Below are 22,170 nucleotides of genomic sequence, written 5' to 3' on the forward strand. Positions count from 1 at the left end.
CCCAGTGACGACTATTTTAGCAGATGCTCTTATCCAGAGCGACTTACAGGATCCATTTGGGTTAAGTGCCTTGCTCAATGGCGCGTGGACAGATTTTTCAAACGCTCTTCACGGATAGGTTACCTGGCCGTCCCGGTAGAACACCCTAACACATTCACACGGGTTGATTTTCAAACATACTTTGTAGTAAAACACAGGACAGCGACAGTGGGTCCACAGTTTATCAATACAAAAAGGAATGCAGCCTCACACATTACAGTCAACAACATACAAGCGCCCAGCCGTCCTACGCTAGGGGTTTCTCTTCGACCTTTCTTTCCTGGAACACACATAGCAGAGGGACAAGACGTTAACAACAGAACTCACTGGATCTTCACTGGATATTCTCTTGTGGAAATAGTGACTGTTACAATGCCATTTATATTCCTCCCTTCAGGTGTAGTAGATCTAACATAGACAAGTATTTAACTTGTGGATTTTGGTACGACTGTAAATGAATGCCTGAATTACTGGTACTATTACATACAGTAATATGTATAACTGATTCATTAGGAGTACGGTATTGTACAGTACATTGTGGACCATGATTCCTCATTCATGAATAATCTCGTATTCTTCCAGTACCCAAGAAACACTTGGAGGAGAGAAGTCAAGGCAGAAATGACTGAGAGCTGCCACAACTGGTGTGACCTGGAAAAATGTGTCCCAAACCGAGTGAGATGGAGGGCATTCATCAACGGCCTACGCTCCTTGTAGGAGCCAAGCGCTTCAGCCAAGTTTGTCTTCCAGACCCCTTACTCTATGTCTCAAAATGACCAGCAGATGTCACTTAAATACTGCTTCACAACTGCTTTCTCTGAGAGCAACTTGCTCAATGGATCCCTACGGTTTCTACAACACCACATATTCATTGATTGACCGGTGGAGGAGGGATGTGGACTGCCTCTCATACTCAAGATGTAGCCTATATCTCCTCTTATTTGTATTCTATTGTCTGATATGAGGACACTCACCCTGGGCTTTCCACACCTGCGGATTTTGTTGCCTAGGGGATGAGAGAGAAAACCAATCAGTGAGTAATGATGATACAGCCTATTACAGCACTCCCCATGCCCCCAGACAGCAAGGTAATAGAGAACACTATCGATAAATTGGTTTAAGGTGGGGTTGTTTAATCGCTTTAAGTCAGTCAGGTTGGAGAGAGTGCACACACACACACACACACGCACACGCACACGCACACACACACACACACACACACACACACACACACACACACACACACACACACACACACACACACACACACACACACACACACACACACACACAGTCTGGCCTGGAGACTCACTGGCCAGCAGGAGAACCGACAGGATCATGATGACTGCAACGAAGGTCAGACCTCCAATACGCAGAGTCTGGTAGTCTACAACACAGAGGACACACTCATCATAAGCTCACATATGGTAACATATCTCTCTCTCTCTGTCTGTCTGTCTGTCTGTCTGTCTGTCTGTCTGTCTCTCTGTCTCTCTGTCTGTCTGTCTGTCTGTCTGTCTCTCTGTCTCTCTGTCTCTCACTCATTCTCTCCGTGCCATTAGGCATTATGAAATTACCAAATGACTATCTTCATCAGAAAACCATTTTTGTGCAGTATCATTTTGTTGTCTCTTACCATACACAAATTCTGCATCAGGGTCGTACTCGGGAGCTGAGGAGAGAGCAGAGAACACAAGATAAGATCCAAGAGGATATCCACACTCCACAGGCCGGTACACTCAGAGGAGTGACAGAAATAGAATAGACAGAGAAACGTACTGTTGTCCCAGCCCTGTGGCCGTTATTGCCATCTGGGGGGCCTAGGTTTGGGGGCTACCACAAACCCCTGAGGTACCTTATTGCTATTATAAACAGGTTACCAACGTAATACGAACAGTAAACAAGTGGTTTTGTGTCATACCCGTGGTATATTGTCTCATTTTCAGTACCATGGTTTTCAGCCAATCAGCATCCAGGGTTCGCACGACCCGGTTTCTAACAATATAAGACCGACTCAAAAGTAAACCTGGCCCACAGAAAGTCAAGGTAAATCTCCCAGAGCAGATCACACCAATATGTTGTTTCTCACTCGGTCAACAGGAGGCAGTAGTGACAGAGTGGTTTGTTTGAGTTTGTGAAGGTGCTTTGGGATATGTACTGCAGTGCACTGCGGAGCTAGACAGCTGTAGCCACAGCATAGTAAATGAATGTTTACTATGTGGCTAGAACAATGAGCTAGCACATGATTCCCTGTGGCGTTCTGCCCGTTACCTGACTGGCTAATGATGTACATGAAACATGATCAGGCCACAGGTTGTGGCTATTGCCTGATAAACCCATGGTATAACAGAGACCTGAGACCAGAGGGGACACCTATGGGCATGATCTCCAGGTTGTAAATCTTTTTTTTGTGTGTGTGTGTATATAGGACAAATGAAATGTATAATGGAAAATCATCATGAACTATAATATAACAAGGAGAGTCAAAACGTTAAACTTCTCGGGGGACAAAACGGGCTATTTGTGTCTAGTACCGGTAATTGAAATTCAGTGATGTAAAACGTACCTCCGGCGGCGGACATGATGGCTGGTCTGTGTGAGTGGCTGTTAGGATGAAGGAAATGAGTATGAGATATACAAAAGCTATATCCATGTCTACAATAACATTTGCTGGGTCCCTGGTCATTCATTGTAGTATGGTATGCTTAGAAAATCTGTTTTGGTTTCACACCGGCATCGCTGACGGGGTAAAATGAGTCAATATGTAACATATTTTTGTTTGTCTAGTTAGCAAATCATTTATGTCAGTAGCATTACCAATGAAAACAGGAATTATTTTAGTTCTGAAACCCACTGTCTCGTGGTTATGGATTCAGACAGATTACAATTCAATAATCTGTTTTTAATAAATCTGGGGAATGTTTTTTAAGGGTTTTATCTAGCTTATATGAAAGTCTGTTGACAGGTTAAGGAACTCTAGAAGTCCAAACAAATTGGTTTCGCTGGTTCTTCATATTTAGCCTTGATATCTGACTAATTGCTAGAGAGGGTAGTAAAGATATTGATTTACACACACACACACACACACACACACACCCACACACAGTACACAGTACACTGTTCTGTTCTTTTGATCTAAATCTCTGTGCCTTTAATCATTAACTTACATGGATTGTAAGATCCAAATATCCCTGAGTCCATTTTGTTCGGACAGTCTCACGCGTGTGTAAGTACTAGTTGTGAAATATGTGACAGTGTATGTGCCTGTGTGTAAACGTACGTGTTCAAGTATTCTGTGTGTGTGGTTTTTCGATGCATGTGTGACATACTTTAGCAACTGCCTAAACGTCAACTCATTAACCTTGACACCCCCTACAATCACCCTCTGAAAGGCATTCATTCATGTGGGACAAGAATATTACTGCTTTACATGTCCTCAATATGGGATTGTTATTATTTTTTTACTCTGCGCCGTTGGGAAGGGCTCATGAAGCAAGCATTTTGCGCTAAAGTTTACCACCGTTGCGTTCGGCGCATGTGACAAATAACATTTGGTGTGATTTGTAGAGCACCCTGACAAAAGTCAACATCAATAAGCTTATCGCTTGTCCGATAATGTCATATAATGTCATAATGACCAGTAGAGTTTTTCCTTCCCACTGATCAATATAAATGTATAGAAGAGTAATACACCAAGTTATTGATATGATAAAGTTTGGAATCAAAAGCAGATGATGCATGAAAAGCTGGCCCTTTCCCCAACTCCACAGTATTTCCAAACTAGAGAGCAGTGATTGCTTATGAGTTAAATAAACGATAATTCAACAAGTAGGTAGGTATACACTCATCCAACAAGTACTCCTCGGTATCACCAAGTATTATGTATTTGAAGCACCGACGGTCTATCAATCTCTAGCCATTACATTCGGGAGATCCAGGTTGGACTCACCTGTGGTGTTGGAAGGCTCCTCTGGCTATGTGAGATCCTCTCAGTTGTGCCTCCTTCTGCCTCTTGTAGCCTGCTGCAGTCCAGTCACCTCCTTCCTCGTCCACCCCCCCCCCCCCCCCCCCACCCCCCCCCTCTCATAATTCAGCCTGTCCGGCCTTACAGCCTTCCCTACCCCACCAGCCATCCATTTACATGTTTATAGGCCTATAAAGCGTGGCCTTCAGGGCCGATATATAGTGTGAGATGGTAACCTTTGGAATCATTTGAGGCGCAGTGTTCACATTACTGTGACTAACCTAGGAGGAAATGCACGCCACTTTGTACCCTACTTTTGAAGTAGCACTCCCGCAACCTTGATTGACTTTGAGTTAGAAATGGGCAGGTTTATTGCACTGTCATTGTGTTGTAGTTCTTGGTAGTGTGACTTTGTAGCTTACCACAATTATGACCAGAATCAGAATCAGTGGTTGGTGGCTATTTTTCTCCAAATAAGTACATGTAAACCATAACATTACAACTAAAACTGTAGAAGTAAACAAATAGGGGAAGGTTATTGGCGATAGACTCTTTTATTTCGATGTCAAAAGCACAAAATACAGCTATACAGTACAACCTCATGCACAGAGTGAACAGAGCTAGTTACTTATTGTCGTGACAGTGTGTTTTGTTGTTGTTGCTGTTGTTGGTTGTAACAATGACACTCTGCATAAGACTCCATGCATCTGACCGCGTGACCGTAAGCTTTTACCTGACGTCTGACACAGAGCAAATGATCTTTTCCTTTGATTTCCTTCACCTAATTCTGGCGGCTAAAACTATGACTCTGGCACACTTAGTATCTACACACACTCTCTCAGTCACACGTAAGACCCGCTCTTTCACTAACTAAACGCATGGTCGATCACACAACGCTCAACCGGCTACCGTAACCTCTCAACTAAACAATAAGAGGACACAGATTTGCCGCACTGGTGTGGGTGTGGGAACCGTCCAATCATAGCCTGCCTCTGAGGGCGGTATCGCCCCGGCTCGGCCAATGACAGAGCAGGAGACTAGATTGGACGGTTGTCTAGGACAAGGCAGTGATACAGCTGATGTAGGAGCTCACTTCACTACAGTGACTACTGTTGGTGAGCTCCTAGTTAACTCTGATGCATTCTTGTGCTTGGTCAGCAAACTGTGGCAGTTGCATTCTCGCAACACAGCCAAATACACACAACCTCTCAGACACACATACAAACCACCCAAACTCATGTACCCACACATGCACACATATATTGAAATATATATAGCTAGAACTGTATACTGTGTATAGGGTATTTATACTAGTATATTTTACATGTACATTACAGTTCAAAAGTTTTGGGACAAATGTCCTTGTTTAAAAAAAAAAAAAAAAAACATTTTTTTGTCCATTAAAATAACCTCAAATTGATCAGAAATACAGTGTAGACATTGTTAATGTTGTAAATGACTATTGTAGCTGGAAACGTCTGATTTTTTATGAAATATCTACATAGGCATACAGAGGCCAATTATCAGCAACCATCTCTCCTGTGTTCCAATGGCACATAGTGTTAGCTAATCCAAGTTTATCATTTTAAAAGGCTAATTGATCATTATAAAACCCTTTTGCAATTATGTGAGCACAGCTGAAAACTGCTAAAAGCTCAAACTGGTCACTAGTCACTCTAATGTACTTGTCCTCTTGCTCAGTTGTGCACCGGGGCCTCCCACTCCTGTTTCTATTCTGGTTAGAGCCAGTTTGTGCTGTTCTGTAACGGGAGTAGTACGCAGCGTTGTATAAGATCTTCAGTTTCTTGGCAATTTCTCACATTGAATAGCCTTAATTTCTCAGAACAAGAATAGACTGACGAGTTTCAGAAGAAAGTAATTTTTTTCTGGCCATTTTGAGCCTGTAATCGAACCCACAAATGCTGATGCTCCATATACTCAACTAGGTTAAAGAAGGCCAGTTTTATTGCTTCTTTAATAAGGGTCAACAGTTTTCAGCTGTGCTAACATCATTGCAAAAGGGTTTTCTAATGATCAATTAGCCTTTTAAAATGCTTAACTTGGAATAGCTAACACAACATGCCATTGGAACACAGGAGTGATGGTTGCTGACAATGGGCCTCTGCACTCCTATGTAGATATTCATTAAAAAAATGTGCAGTTTCCAGCTACAATAGTCATTTACAACATTAACAATGTCTACACTGCATTTCTGATCAATTTGATGTTATTTTAATGGACATAAAATGCACTTTTCTTTAAAAAAAAAACAAGGACATTTCTAAGTGACCCCAAACTTTTGAACGGTAGTGTATATATTGTATATAATCTACCACGTGATAAACGTCATTAAGGACAATTGTTACAAGAGTGAAAGTGATAATAACAACTCTGATAAAATATAGCAAACAGTAAACTCTAGAACCTAAAGACGATAGAAACACAGAATATAAGCTAAACACAAACACGAACAACATTTCTTGACACATCTCTAATTATTAAGAACTGTGGTAAAGGCGATCTGCAAAAAGGTGTCACTGGCTAAGACGACAAACTGGAGACCGACTGTCGCAGAAAGGCACAGGTACACACGAGATCACTGAGACACGTACACGGGCACAGAGCACGGAACAATAGGTTCAAGGTTGATTTACATCTGCATTATCCCCCCCCCCCCACCCACCTCTACACACTCCTATCCCTTGTCCTGTGGTCGCACAGTATTCCTGTTGCATCGTCTTCATTCTTCACAATTCTTCTGCATCATCTTTGTCAGCGTCATCATCTTTGTTGCCATCGTCATCATCATTATTGTGTTGGTCCTTAGGTAGTGGTTCACAGTGGTGTAAAGTACTTAAGTAAAAATACTTTAAAGTACCACTTAAGTACTTTACTATTTATATTTTTGACAACTTTGACTTTTACAGCTAAAGAAAATAATGTACTTTTTACTCCATATATTTTCCCCGACAACCAAAAGTACTCGTTACATTTTGAATGCTTAACAGAACAGTAAAATTGTCAAATTCACACATTTTAAGAGAACATCCCTGGTCATCCCTACTGCCTCTGATCTGGCGGTCTCACGAAACACAAATGCTTTGTTTGTAAATGATGTCTGAGTGTTGAACTGTGCCCATGACCATCCTGGTTTGCCTAATATAAGGAATTTGAAATGATTTATACTTTGATATATTTTTGAGATTACATTTACTTTTGATACTTAAGTATATTTAAAATCAAATACTTTTGGACTTTTACTCAAGTAGTATTTTACTGGGCGACTTTCACTATTACTTGAGTCATTTTCTATTAAGGAATCTTTACTTTTACTCAAATATGACAATTGGGTACTTTTTCCACCACTGGTTGTTCAGTGGCAGATATGGTTGATCGTCAGTCAGGTGGGGAGGCAGTCTGGTTGGGCTGACTCAGTTCTCAGCCTTAGCTTCAGGCTCGGGCTCTGGCTCCGGCTCCTTAGCTGTGTTCGGACAGAAGAGGGGGAATCAAGGAAACTCATATGACCTCATGAAAAGTCATCGAGGTTGGAGTAGTCATTTCAAAGTGGCCGAAACATAGGGGGAACCTAGGCATCGACTACGAATAATCATTCCCAATGGTTGAACACAACTATGGATTGGTGTCAAGGTTGTTCCAGTGGGTGTGTGAGGGGTGAGTGGGTAGAGACAAATCTCTCACCTTTGGACACGATCAGGGTCTCTGCCGTAGCCTCTTCGTCTCCAGGGGCCCTGCGATAGACATTGGATGTCATGGTGACCAGAGATGGAGAACACAGCCCCATAACAACAGAGCAGAAATATAATCGACCAATCAGGCACAATTGCTGACTTACTTGAGCTTCTTCTCCTGATTGGGACAGCAGCGACATTTTCGGCCTAGAGCGGACAACAAGTCATGATCATGATCTTAAAATCAACAATCAAAGAGCCAATAAGTATGTGTGGCGTAGTTAGACTTACTGAAGTATGAAGACTTACTGAGGATGAGGAGGATGCCCAGCGCGAAGAGTACCACACCAAAGACCAGTCCACAGATCCGCAGGCTATGATAGTCTACACAGACACACAGAGAGGAGGGACGGCTACTTATGAAAGTCTTCTTTCATGGCTATTGCAACATTGTCAGTTGATGGGGAAGAGCATCAATACCCACTTACAGGGGTCTACTTACCATAGACAAATGGGTCCACCTCTTTCTTCTCCTTTTCACCATCTGAAAATACAGGCACTGAGAAAGGCAAGGAAATTAGATACAAGCCATATAGAACATCTAACGATCGTAGCAGTTTTCAACGCTGTACATACCTAGTAGTATAATGGGGCTAACATGGTTAAACACATTGATTACAGACAGGCTACTCACCCTCGGCACATGGGTCTGCGACTGCTGAGAGAGAGCGAGAGAGCGAGAGAAAGAGAGCAAGAGAGAAAGCTTGGATAGGGATCTTGACAGGTTACGGTATTCACATCCAGAGCTTGGATAGGGATCTTGACAGATTACGGTATTCACATCCAGAGCTTGGATAGGGATCTTGACAGGTTACGGTATTCACATCCAGAGCATGGATAGGGATCTTGACAGGTTACGGTATTCACATCCAGAGCTTGGATAGGGATCTTGACAGGTTATGGTATTCACATCCAGAGCTTGGATAGGGATCTTGACAGGTTACAGCATTCACATCCAGAGCTTAGATAGGGATCTTGACAGGTTGCGGTATTCACATCCAGAGATTGGATAGGGATCTTGACAGGTTACGGTATTCACATCCAGAGCTTGGATAGGGATCTTGACAGGTTACGGTATTCACATCCAGAGCTTGGATAGGGATCTTGACAGGTTACGGTATTCACATCCAGAGCTTGGATAGGGATCTTGACAGGTTACGGTATTCACATCCAGAGCTTGGATAGGGATCTTGACAGGTTACGATATTCACATCCGGTTGTGCAATGGCACTGGCCTTGTGGATGATTTGTTGAATGGACTACCTCAGTTACCTCCCCGTCCTCCTCCTCCTCCCCTACTGTATTCTTTTAACCCTCGCTCCCTGTGTCAATTCATTTCCTAAATTCCCCAGTACACAAACACTGTCTGGCCCAGTGCACAAACCCCAGACTTTATATCTGCTCCACAACCCCATTGTGTGTGTGTGTGTGTGTGTGTGTGTGTGTGTGTGTGTGTGTGTGTGTGTGTGTGTGTGTGTGTGTGTGTGTGTGTGTGTGTGTGTGTGTGCGCGCACTCTACTCAGCATGTATACTCATATCAACAGACAGAGAGTCACACTGAATGGGGAGTGAGTGCACGAAAAACAAGGAATTATAGTGGGAGGGAGATTAATGGAGGAAAATGTACATCTGGAGACAGAGAAAGGGAAGAGGGAAAAGGAGAGATGTATAGTCTGGAGACGGAGACGAGAGACAAAAGAAGAAAGGAGGAAAGGAAGAGAAACCAGAACAGACGGTGTGAACAAAACACAGATGAAAGGATGGAGGGGATACGGGGAGAAGAAAGGAGGGCAGGAAAAGAGGGAGGTGGAAAAGAATGTGAACTGAAGACAGGTGGGAAAAAGCCAAAGCAATAGAATGTGGAAGGTTCGTCCGATTGGCAGACAAGCAAAAGTCTGGATAACACCAGATGACATGGATGGCTCAGTTGCTCTCTCCAGTGATGTACTGAACCCCTGACTTCACACTTAGAATCTTAATGGCATAATAATGTGTGTGTGTGTGGCAGAGTTACAGTTAATGCGTGTGTGTGTCATGGCCTAAATATACTTGTGATATGGAGTATATTACATAGTACTTGGAATTTACAGTATAGTACATTATACTTGGGATATACAGTATAGTACATTATACTTGGGATATACAGTATAGTACATTAAACTTGGGATATACAGTATATTACATTATACTTGGGATATACATATCAACACACAGACACACTGTACTACGCATGCAAATGAAGGAAGCCTCAGACCCCATGCCTGCCATGTCATGCCATGGCCCTCCCCCTGTGTCTCCTGCCTCCCTGTGGATAGAGCAGTAGTGGTGTTGGTGGTAGTGGTGTTAGTGGTGGTGGAGGGGGCACTTACCAGCCACATACACCAGGAGTGAAAAGAGGAAGAACAGAACAGTTTCCATGGTAACTGCAGAAAGAGAGAGAGAAAGAAATAGAGCGAGAGAGAACTGTTTTAGTTGGTTGCATGCCACTCACATACACACCAAGACACACATGCTCACACAGACTCATATGCAAGGTTGGAAAACAGCCCCCACATCACCCGTCTATTGAACCAACCTGTTGTGTAACCCACTAAACTTTATTCTTATGACATAACATTAAATGAAACATACACTGGTAGATAGATAATGATACTAAATCAGGCAGATGTGAGCCCCAATGCCTGCAGACAGATTGGTATTGGTCCATTCATTTTTTACCAATCAAGTGTCTATTTTTCAGAAACATTCTCAAACCAGTACTACACAGACATCTTGGTGGGAATAGAAACTAGATGTAAAAGTTGCCAAGCTGCCGGAGTTATGAGAGTAATGGGTTGAAGATGGGCCCACTACAGACAAAAGACAAGATGGTTACAATACCACAGTAGATTCAGGCTTTTTATGGAAAGAAACTTGCCCTCCAGGCAAAGAGATGACACCAATCCCTCCATTGTTTTTCCTCTCCTCTCCTCTCTTTTCCCGTCTCTCTTTCCATCTCTGTTCTCCATGTTCTGTGCCCCACTTCCCATGGAGCGTATTCTTTATTGATACCACCATGAAGATTGCAAGGGGAGAGAACACATTCGGCTAAACAGGACCCAAGCCATTAGCATCACAGTCCAGATGCTGCTTGTCCACTGTTCACCTCCAAACTCCCTTAAAGACCTTGCCCTTGAAACAGCTTTAAGTGGCGAGCCCAGCCCCATGGTCACAGGGTTGACGTTTTTTCTGGGAGGAGTCATGTTCTGGACGCAGGTCATTTCCTTAATGATAGGGCACTTAGTAATTGGGTAACAAATGGCCTAATGAACTGGTGGAGAGTGGCTTCAGAGCACACATTATGTTGGTCATGTTGAATGCAGGCAATTATTCACTGATCTACACGTTTTGCATATTTGTCATTCATGGCATTAAGAGCAACGCATGCAAAAGCCAAACTGACTTCTCAGTCGAGTACAGTAAGTCTCTACACACAGTTACGTGGATTCCTTTTAGTCCGTAAACTGGCTGCATGTTTTACCTGGTTGCATGTTATCACAATTCTACCCGGTAACAGTATGTGTGCTTAATATGCCTGCTGTTTTCTATATCCAGACAGGTTTTGGGTTATGACTGGGACCATAGCACTCAACCACCAGTCACCACAGAGCAAACATTAGTGGGTTGTTATGTCTGGCTCTGTGATGTTGTGTCTACTCCCACCACCCTCCCTAGCTGCACTAAATAGGACAATGTTGCATTCATGATCCTCTCATTCAGTCAGTCACCACCCATCCCAGGCCCTATAACCCTGGGCTACTCATAAGCAGGGGATACACAGGCAGGGAGGAAGTCTACAGAGTGGATGAGGATGTGTGGTGAAGGGTAATAGACATCAACAGATGTGGCCGAGGTCTTCTCCGAGAGGGGGGCGGGTTCATCTGAGTGGTGATTGAGGCTTAACAGCTGCTACAACCTCAACACCGTCAAGCGGCGTTGTGACTTTTGACTTTACACCCTCTCGTTGTTCAACACAGCATTCCTATCCTCTTCCTTATTCAATCATCACATCCTGTCCTTTTTACCCATCTGATAGATATATAGATATAGATAAAATATATATATATAAAAATATACAGTATGTTCATTTGAAGTCAGAAGTTTACATACACCTTAGCCAAATGCATTTAAACTCAGTTTTTCACAATTCCTGACATTTAATTTGAGTAAAAATTCCCTATCTGAAGGTCAGTTAGGATCACCAATTTCTTAAAAAAAATTGAAATGTCAGAATAATAGAGAGAGAATTATTTATTTCAGCTTTCATTTCTTTCATCACATTCCCAGTGGGTCAGAAGTTTACATACACTCAATTAGTATTTGGTAGCATTGCCTTTCAATTGTTTAACTTGGGTCAAACGTTCCGGGTAGCCTTCCACAAGCTTCCCACAATAAGTTGGGTGAATTTTGGCCCATTCCTCCTGACAGAGCTGGTGTAACTGAGTCAGGTTTGTAGGCCTCCTTGCTCGCACACTCTTTTTCAGTTCTGCCCACAAATTTTCTATAGGATTGAGGTCAGGGCTTTGTGATGGCCAGTCGAATACCTTGACATTGTTGTCCTTAAGACATTTTGCCACAACTTTGAAAGTATGCTTGGCGTCATTGTCCATTTGGAAGACCCATATGCGACCAAGCTTTAACTTCCTGACTGATGTCTTGAGATGTTGCTTCAAAATATCCACATAATTTTCCTTCCTCGTGATGCCATCTATTTTGTGATGTGCACCGGTCCCTCCTGCAGCAAAGCACCCCCACAACATGATGCTGCCACCCCCTTGGTTCATGGTTGGGATGGTGTTCTTCGGCTTTTTCCTCCAAACATAACGATGGTCATTATGGTCAAACAGTTTTATTTTTGTTTCATCAGATCAAAGGACATTTCTCAAAAAAGTACGATCTTTGTCCCCATGTGCAGTTGCAAACCGTAGTCTGTTTTTTTTATGGTGGTTTTGGAGCAGGGGCTTCTTCCTTGCTGAGCGGCCTTTCAGGTTATGTCGATATCGGACTCGTTTTACTTCCAGCATCTTCACAAGGTCCTTTGCTATTGTTCTGGGATTGATTTGCACTTTTCACACCAAAGTACGTTTATCTCCTGAGCGGTATGATGGCCGTGTGGTCCCATGATATTTATACTTGCGTACTATTGTTTGCACAGATGAATGTGGTACCTTCAGGCGTTTGGAAATTGCTCCCAAGGATGAACCAAATTTGTGGAGGTCTACAATTTTGTTTCTGAGGTCTTGGCTGATTTCTTTTGATTTTCCCATGATGTCAAGCAAAGAGGCACTTAGTTCGAAGGTAGGCCTTGAAATACATCCACAGGTACACCTCAAATTGACTTAAATGATGTCAATTAGCCCATCAGAAGCTTCTAAAACCATGACATACTTTTCTTGAATTTTCCAAGCTGTTTAAAGGCAGTCAACTTAGTGTGATACAGTGAATTATAAGTGAAATTATCTGTCTCTAAACAATTGTTGGAAAAATGACTTGTATCATGTACAAAGTAGATTTCCTAACCAACTTACCAAAACTATAGTTTGTTAACAAGAAATGTGTGGAGTGGTTGAAAACGAGTTTTAATGACTCCAACCTAAGTGTATGTAAACTTCCGACTTCAACTGTATGTATGTATGTATGTATGTATGTATGTATGTGTGTGTGTGTGTGTGTGTGTGTGTGTGTGTGTGTGTGTGTGTGTGTGTGTGTGTGTGTGTGTGTGTGTATGCATGTATGTATGTATGTATGTGTGTGTGTGTGTGTGTGTGTATGTGTGTATGTATGTATGCATGCATGTATGCATGTAGAGAGAGGGAGGCATAGAGGACCCCACTTAGAACTCTTACACATAAGCTACATTGCTAATGGTACTGATAGTGCGTTAACATAGCAAAGGTAAAGGCGAAGTGACACCTTGGATGACATTTAGGGGGATTAGGCACCCTTATCAAAGCTCCAGACTTCTACTACTAGTCTACACTATGTTAGACACAATCAAAACACAGGACTGAGCAGCACAGTACAAGCTATTAGTCCAACCAGAACTAAGTATTTATATTCAAAACCCTTTTAACCTTTTCAACAAGCTGATAAGGAGGGATAGGAAAAGGCTGACAGCGAATGGGGCGAGGGAGGAGGCTGGGGCATGATAGCAAATACAAGCCACTGAGGTCCATTCAGTAGTGTTTACCTCAGAGTTGAATATTATGGCTCTGCAATATGGCCTAAAAATCATATTTCCATTTTTTTTTAATGGCCGATCACGAACTATACTGTACCTCTAAATAAACGTTGTTGCACAATTCAAGGTCAAATGCACCGCATTTCAAACAGTCAGCAATAATCAAATTGAATTAAGGGCTTTTGAAATTATACTTAGGCAACATTTTCCAGAATCAACCTTCATTGATACTCCTATTTAGTAGTGTCTGCTCTGCGCGCAATTTGAAGAGGTGGGACATAACAAACTTATGGTTAGAAAGGTTAACGTCTCCTCTATTACAGTAAAATAATGTCTCCATGTGTTGCGGTGTCCATATGACCGATTCTGTTGGAACAAACCTCAAATGCAAATAGCGAGTGGAAACCGCTTGTCAGAGAGGAAGAAGTGATCCCTCATCTTTGTTTTTTGTGAGTGGCAAGGGTAGGGACTTGGTGTGTGGGTGTGGACATAGGAAGGTGCACACAGCACAGAAGGAGCGAAGGAGGCGAGACCAAAAAGACAACGTAAGAGCAAGCGGACATAAAGGCTCATGAAAACAAAACAAATGTAAAAATGTGAATCTTGCCATACAGGCATTTGGAATCGCACTAAAACATGCATTCTAAATAATTGAGTTAATTTTATACGTAACCTAGCCCTAACTGACAGTGAGGAATGACCTGCTGTTCACTGTCTAACGATCAGGACCAGAGGGCAAGAAAAACATAATGTCAACAGTCTGAAATTCCACCCAGTGGGAAAGTGCAATTCAACCAGTTCTACCTCTCAGATCAGAGGTTGACAATTTGGCCATATCTCTCAGAATCCCGTGGGAAAGCTGCTGTTGGGGTGTGGCACCGCCAGCCAGGCCAGCGCTAGTGGCACAGACACTCGAGTTCACCTCCCTCGCTAGAAATGAGAAGTGCCACCCGATTCACTGGCCTCTATGCCTCTCCTTAACCCACTTTTGTCAGGCCATTGTTTGTATGTGTCACGTTTCAGTCCCATGGTGCTGCCAGCACCTCGCTTTGTCTGAGCTAGGAGGGGGAAGGGTAGAGCAGAGGGGGGAAGGGCAGGCAGAAACGGAGGCAGAAGCAGCGGCATCCTGGGGTGACGTCGGTGTGGACATCTACAGAAGCAACAATCCCCAGGGAGGGAGCTATGACTCGAGCCCAAGACCATGAATGATGAATTATGCATGTGGAAGAAGACATCGGAATGAACGTCATAGTGGAAATGCTGTCGTGTGTTGTGACCCGTTGTATATCTTCCTTCTCTGTGTGAGTGTGAATCTTTTCACACCTCAACGCTCACACCTTTGTTTGTGAGTGTCTAGGCCATGATCTTAGAAAAAAAATGGTTCCAAAAGGGTTCAATGTAGATCACTTTTTGGTTCCGTGGTTCTACGTGGAGCTCAAACTGTTAAGGGTTGTACATGGGACTCGAAAGGGTTTTACTTGTTACCAAAAAGGTTTCTTCAACGGGTACTCCTATGAGGACAGCTAAAGAACCCGTTTAAATCCTAGATGGCACTTTTTTTAGTTTAGAGTGTATGGTATGGTTGTGTGAAATGAAAGTTGGGAGCATTGTGATCTAACTGCTGGAGCATGATTCCTCTATGGATCTTACCCATTATTGTTATTTCTATGTCAATTTGGTACTGATCGCTATTTCTCTGGGACACCCAGACTCATGTAAAAGTTCCCATATCTACAGTGGCAAAATGTGAAACATTTGGAAATACCTGGATTTCTGCATAAATTGGTCATCAAATTTCATCTGATCTCCATCTAAGTCACAACAGTAGACAAAACACAGTGCGCTTAAACTAATAAACTAACACACAAATGATTGAATCTTTCTTGTCTATATTGAATATATCAGTTAAACACTCACAGTGTAGGTTGGGGAAAAGTATGTGAAGCCCTAGGCTAATTACTTCTCCAAAAGCTAATTGGAGCCAGGAGTCAGCTAACCAGGAGTCCCAATCAATGAGACGAGATTGGAAATGTTGGTTAGAGCTGCCTTGCCCTATAAAAAACACTCACAAAATGTGAGTTTGCTATTCACAAGAAGCATTGCCTGATTTGAACCATGCCTCGAACAAAAGAGATCGCAGAAGACCTCAGATTAAGAATTGTTGACTTGCATTAAGCTGGAAAGGGTTACAAAAGTATCTCTAAAATCCTTGATGTTCATCAGTCCACAGTAAGACAAATTGTCTATAAATTGAGAAAGTTCAGCACTGTTGCTACTCTCCCTAGGAGTGGCCGTCCCAGAATGAGGTTAAGAAGAAGCCTAGTGTCAGCTAAAGACTTACAGAAATCTCTGGAACAATGCACCTTGGTATACAATGCATCTCTGGAACAATACACCTTAGTATAGATTCTACAAGTGTCTGGGCATTGTCATCCTATGGAGGCATAGCCATAATCATCCTGGAAGAGATGGATAGAAATGGTTCACCAGAATGGCTATGATTTTATTGCCGTTTACCATGCCAGGAAAAAGCAACCCACACCAGAGCTTCCAGAACTCTCATTTACTCAAGTGTTTCCTTTATTTTGGCAGTTACCTATAGCTCTCCACAATGCCGCTGCCGCTGATTAGCTCTCAGGCGTGTGTGTGCGTGCCACATCTGTGGCTTTACTACAACCTTCTCATTCTCATTATGTGTTCCAGACGTATTATAATACAAGCAAATGATGAATTAGCACAAAATACAGGGCATCAAGATCCTTTCCGGAGCAAGACCCATGCCTTATGGCTTAGCGTCTTTGCCATCGCCGTGATTGTAGATCTCCATGACAACAAGACATTGGACGTGCCTACTGCCATGGTATTGCTATGGCAACTGTTTCCATCAGCTGACTACTATTCGAAGTACCAAATACTGTCGGTGAGGGATGTGTGCCGAGTTGGAGGGAGGTGGGCTCGAGATGGTATTGTCATGAACAACTTTAGTACGTGAGAAGAGAAGAAAGGGGTGGGACACAGTGATGAGATTCAAGCGTTAATTAATCCTTGTTCACGCTCAACATAAGCCTTTATACAATGGGGTCGTTCCACTAGAAGAGTGCCTTTTCATATTTTAAGTAGAAATTGTGCAGCAATATTTAATTTAAATCTATTATATTAAGCTCCCTTTAATTAATACAGACCACATGTCAAATTCCATAAATCTGATTTTTATCATGAAAAAAAAGATTTGCTAAAGTGACAAAATTCTGCCTTGTGACATGCCCCTCAGCGCACCCTCTGACTTCTAGGAAGATTTTAACCCACGTAACTCCCAACATTTCTCCAGGTTTTCCCCCATCATTGTAAAGCCCTAGTTATTTTGTTGCTTTGAGATCAACCCTGCTCCGTGAACTGAACTCTCGTTTTAATATGGTGAAACCATTTATTTTTTAAATATATTTTTTCAAAAGAAACATTGCACATCTAACAATCAAATCATAGTGTTAAGGCAGGTGAGCTGGTTCTACTCCTTTTGGCCATTTTCGGGTATTTTGTGGTGGAAAACTGAGCGGGTCGACCATAATACATTACCCACAAAGACCGGCTACAAATGAACATATTTTTATGAAGCTTGCATTCAACTGCCGCTCCCTGTTGCACACAACAAGCTTCAATTCCCCCTGTCACAGGGGCATATATGGCTTATTTAAGATTAAATCATCAACCCTGTTACTTTATTTGGCACTTAATAAGCGCTTAATATTCATTTTTCAATTTAACTTCTTGAAATGCTAAAACGTATTTTACATTACGTTTACATTAAGTCGAACGTGTTGTTTCTGAAATAATGTTAAAATAAGGTGAAATAAAAACATTTTGGGACTTAATTACACTACCCAAAAGGTAATCATTTGGTGGAACGCCCCTACCGCTCATGACAACCAGATGAACGAACACAAGTGCCTCAGTTTAATTATTGTAGGCTACCTACCACATATCCATCATCCACAGATAAGCTTTTTTCGCGCACCCGACCACTGCCCAAAATGGAGACTGGGAGGGACACTAACTCACGAATAATTGTATCAGTTGGTATATTATAGCATTGCTTATAGTGTGTCTCTGGTGTTACCTACATTACGACATAGCCGTAGTTTGCGTAACTGTGCATGAGTGTGTTTTAGAATTTGCAAAGGCGAGATAGTGTAGCTAGCTGATCATGGACACCGTGCCTGGCGCGAGCTCCGCGAGTCTGCCACTTTCACCGATCCTAACCTGTGGCTTTACCACTAGACTTGCCAGTATTGTGGACAGGGGAGTATTCAGGCGCTTCAAATAATTCGTTCTACATACCATTTAGACCTATTTGGCCTAGGACTAATTATACAAACGGTTGAATATTGTGTGCCTGCCCTGCACGAGACGACTTGGCTGAACTAACATCATACTGTAAAAAGGACACACCCTCACGGCACTAGAATCTATTGCATACAAAAACAAGTCGAGACCTTCATAGTTTAGGCCTATTTGAAAAAAGAATAATGCTCTTACAGACGTTATTTTTGTAAAATAAAATGCAATGTGTGAATATATATATATTTTATATCCATCATGCAACTTATATTATGCATGCATAGGCCTATACACATTGAGACAAGTTCTCAATACATTATTCACATCAATATTTCAGGAAATTAAATGTTGCCTATATTATTTATTAGCCAATACATCCCACTCATTTGACCAGATACCAGATTCCAAATATTTAGCTCCAACTAGGCAGACAATAACACACTGTAGACATGAGAACGCACGCGCCCCTTTTGAATTATGTCGAAAAACAAACATGCCCAATTAATCTTCTTACCTCTTTCTATTATCTTGACGTTGAGTTACAAATTGATTGACCCCAATCCAATCCACGACAATGATCAGCTTCTTCTCGCAAAGCGTAATTATTGTTTCAATTTTTATAATCTGTGCCTTCTCGCTGTTCAATTGCAGTCCCACGAAGGTTTCTTGATCGTCTCTCGCACTTAGAATGCAAAACGTAAAAATAGTTTGCCAATATCTTTGTTGGAGAATCTCAATGTTTCTTCTGTTTGTATTGATTACAAAAGGTCTCTTGATGTCTATCACGTTCTTTCTGTCTGTCTGTCTCCCACTCTCTCTACCTCACACACACGACCCACTGTTGATGTTCGTGAGCATCTAGCCATCTACCCGTAGCTTTCGGCCGCCAACCGGTTACAAATATACACTGATTGTGTTTTTGATGTAAGCTACAGTGTAGCCTGGGTTGAAACCATCAGTATTGGGAGACTGGAGAGAGAGAGAGATTGACATTAGGGAGCAGTAGAAATGTACACAATTGTTACCTGGAGGAAAAATGGGGGGGGTCATGATTTTTCAATTTCAGTCAGGGGGAGGGTTTAGTCTTTTTTTTAAATTTAGTCCAGGGGAGGGTTATGTGATTTGAAATCAATGAAATGTCATATTGCTCATGTTTGAGAAGAAAGAAAGAAAGAAAGAAAGAAAGAAAGAAAGAAAGAAAGAAAGAAAGAAAGAAAGAAAGAAAGAAAGAAAGAAAGAAAGAAAGAAAGAAAGAAAGAAAGAGAAATTTACATTAGGGAGCAGTCACAATGTCTGGGGGAGGGTTTAGTCTTTTTTTAAATTTAGTCCAGGGGATGGTCATGTAATTTGTAATTGATCAAATTGATCAAATGTTGTATTGCTCAGGATTTGAGAATTAGTTGCTTATTATAGTATCTCGATGAGTTCCTGATGATGACCCTCGTCCCTGTTTCTCTGCTGGGCGTGGAATATCAAGTGCGCCTAGTGTGGTCTCAATGAAATGATCCATAGCCTATACTATGGGCTATACGAAGAGCATGCTCAGAGAAGCACAGGGCCAAGTTATATTTCTAAGAAAATGTACTTCCTGAGTTTTTGCGCTCTTGGAATAGTGTGTATAAACACTAGGCTACACTGCATTACACACTGTATTGAATTGGCCTTCCCAAATCAAATTTGATTTGTCACATACACATGGTTAGCCGATGTTAATGCGAGTGTAGCAAAATGCTTGTGCTTCTAGTTCTGACCATGCAGTAATATCTAACAAGTAATCTATCAATCTCACAACAACTACCTTATACACACAAGTGTAAAGGAATTAATCAGAATATGCACATAAAGATTAATGAATGAGCGATGGCCGAACGGCATAGGCAAGATGCAGTAGATGGTACATGGTACAGTATATACATATGAGATGAGTAATGTAGGGTATGTAAACATTATATAAAGTGGCATTGTTTAAAGTGACTAGTGATACATTTATTACATCACTTGTTCATTAATAAAGTGGCTAGAGATGAGTCAGTATGTTGGCAGCAGCCACTCAATGTTAGTGGTGGCTGTTTAACAGTCTGATGGTCTTGAGATAGGAGCTGTTTTTCAGTCTCTCGGTCCCCACTTTGATGTACCTGTACTGACCTCGCCTTCTGGATAATAGCAGGGTGAACAGGCAGTGGCTCGGGTGGTTGTTGTCCTTGATGATCTTTTTGGCCTTCCTGTGACATTGGGTGGTGTAGGTGTCCTGGAGGGCAGGTAGTTTGCCCCCGGTGATGCGTTGTGCAGACCTCACTACCCTCTGGAGAGCCTTACAGTTGTGGGCGGAGCAGTTGCCATACCAGGCGGTGATACAGCCCGACAGGATGCTCTCGATTGTGCATCTGTAAAAGTTTGTGAGTGTTTTTGGTGACAAGCCAAATTTCTTCAGCTTCTTGAGGTTGAAGAGGCGCTGCTGCGCCTTCTTCACTACGCAGTCTGTGTGGGTGGACCATTTCAGTTTGTCCGTGATGTGTACGCCAAGGAACTTAAAACTGTCCACCTTCTCCACTACTGTCCCATCGATGTGGATAGGGGGCTGCACCCTCTGCTGTTTCCTGAAGTCCACGATCATCTCCTTAATTTTGTTGACATTGAGTGTGAGGTTATTTTCCTGACACCACACTCCGAGGGCCCTCACCACCTCCCTGTAGGCCGTCTCGTCGTTGTTGGTAATCAAACCTACCACTGTAGTGTCGTCTGCAAACTTGATGATTGAGTTGGAGTTGTGCATGGCCACGCAGTCATGGGTGAACAGGGAGTACAGGAGAGGGCTGAGAATGCACCCTTGTGGGGCCCCACTGTTGAGGATCAGCGGGGTGGAGATGTTGTTTCCTACCCTCACCATCTGGGGGCGGCCCGTCAGGAAGTTCAGGACCCAGTTGCACAGGGCGGGGTCGAGACCCAGGGTCTCAAACTTAATGACGAGTTTGGAGGGTACTATGGTGTTAAATGCTGAGCTGTATTCGATGAACAGCATTCTTACATAGGTATTCCTCTTGTCCAGATAGGTTAGGGCAGTGTGCAGTGTGATTGCGATTGCGTCGTCTGTGGACCTATTGGAACAGTAAGCAAATTGGAGAGGGTCTAGGGTGTCAGGTAGGGTGGAGGTGATATGGTCCTTGACTAGTCTCTTAAAGCATTTCATGATGACGGAAGTGAGTGCTGCAGGGCGATAGTCATTTAGCTAAGTTACCTTAGCTTTCTTGGGAACAGGAACAATGATGGCCCTCTTGAAGCATGTGGGAACAGCAGACTGAGATAAGGATTGATTGAATATGTCCGTAAACACACCAGCCAGCTGGTCTGCGCATGCTCTGAGGATGCGGCTGGGGATGCCGTCTGGGCCGGCAGCCTTGCGAGGGTTAACACTTTTAAATGTTTTACTCACATTAGCTGCAGTGAAGGAGAGCCCGCACGTTTTGGTATCGGGCCATGTCAGTGGCACTGTATTGTCCTCAAAGCGAGCAAAGAAGTTGTTTAGTTTGTCTGGGAGCAGTCCGTGATTGACTGTAGACCCTGCCACATACCTCTTGTGTCTGAGCCGTTGAATTGCGACTCTACTTTGTCTCTATACTGATGCTTAGCTTATTTGATTACCTTGCGTAGGGAATAGCTACACTGTTTGTATTCGGTCATGTTTCCGGTCACCTTGCCCTGATTAAAAGCAGTGGTTCGCACTTTCAGTTTTGCGCGAATGCTGCCGTCAATCCACGGTTTCTGGTTGGGGAAGGTTTTAATAGACGCTGTGGGTACAACAACACCGATGCACTTGCTAATAAACTTGCTCACCGAATCAGCGTTATTCATCAATGTTATTGTCC

The 22,170-nt window shown here is 42.6% G+C and overlaps 2 protein-coding genes across 3 annotated transcripts; both read right to left on the reverse strand.

The window, feature by feature from the left end:
- Nucleotides 1-207: 207 nt before the first annotated feature.
- LOC139382226 (phospholemman-like) lies at nucleotides 208-6,800 on the reverse strand. Its single transcript, XM_071126102.1, has 8 exons — nucleotides 6,755-6,800; nucleotides 6,542-6,568; nucleotides 3,989-4,058; nucleotides 2,606-2,643; nucleotides 1,676-1,711; nucleotides 1,352-1,426; nucleotides 1,014-1,045; nucleotides 208-319 (listed from the first exon to the last, which is right to left on the reverse strand). Exons 1-8 carry the CDS (start codon nucleotides 6,798-6,800, stop codon nucleotides 287-289), a joined length of 357 nt encoding a protein of 118 aa, XP_070982203.1. The 3' UTR covers nucleotides 208-286.
- LOC139382812 (FXYD domain-containing ion transport regulator 6-like) lies at nucleotides 6,244-19,164 on the reverse strand. 2 transcript variants are annotated; one of them, XM_071127031.1, is made up of 7 exons: nucleotides 18,822-19,164; nucleotides 10,122-10,175; nucleotides 8,195-8,251; nucleotides 8,002-8,076; nucleotides 7,857-7,899; nucleotides 7,703-7,752; nucleotides 6,244-7,484 (listed from the first exon to the last, which is right to left on the reverse strand). In XM_071127031.1, the coding sequence occupies exons 2-7, from the start codon at nucleotides 10,168-10,170 to the stop codon at nucleotides 7,435-7,437; spliced, it is 324 nt and encodes a 107-aa protein (XP_070983132.1). In that variant the 5' UTR covers nucleotides 10,171-10,175; nucleotides 18,822-19,164; the 3' UTR covers nucleotides 6,244-7,434. The 2 variants fall into 2 exon arrangements, with proteins under 2 accessions (XP_070983132.1, XP_070983131.1); XM_071127030.1 differs by having other exon boundaries at nucleotides 7,984-8,076.
- Nucleotides 19,165-22,170: the final 3,006 nt, after the last annotated feature.

The sequence above is a fragment of the Oncorhynchus clarkii genome, chromosome 24 (assembly GCF_045791955.1).
Source record: "Oncorhynchus clarkii lewisi isolate Uvic-CL-2024 chromosome 24, UVic_Ocla_1.0, whole genome shotgun sequence".
Taxonomy (NCBI): Eukaryota; Metazoa; Chordata; class Actinopteri; order Salmoniformes; family Salmonidae; genus Oncorhynchus; species Oncorhynchus clarkii.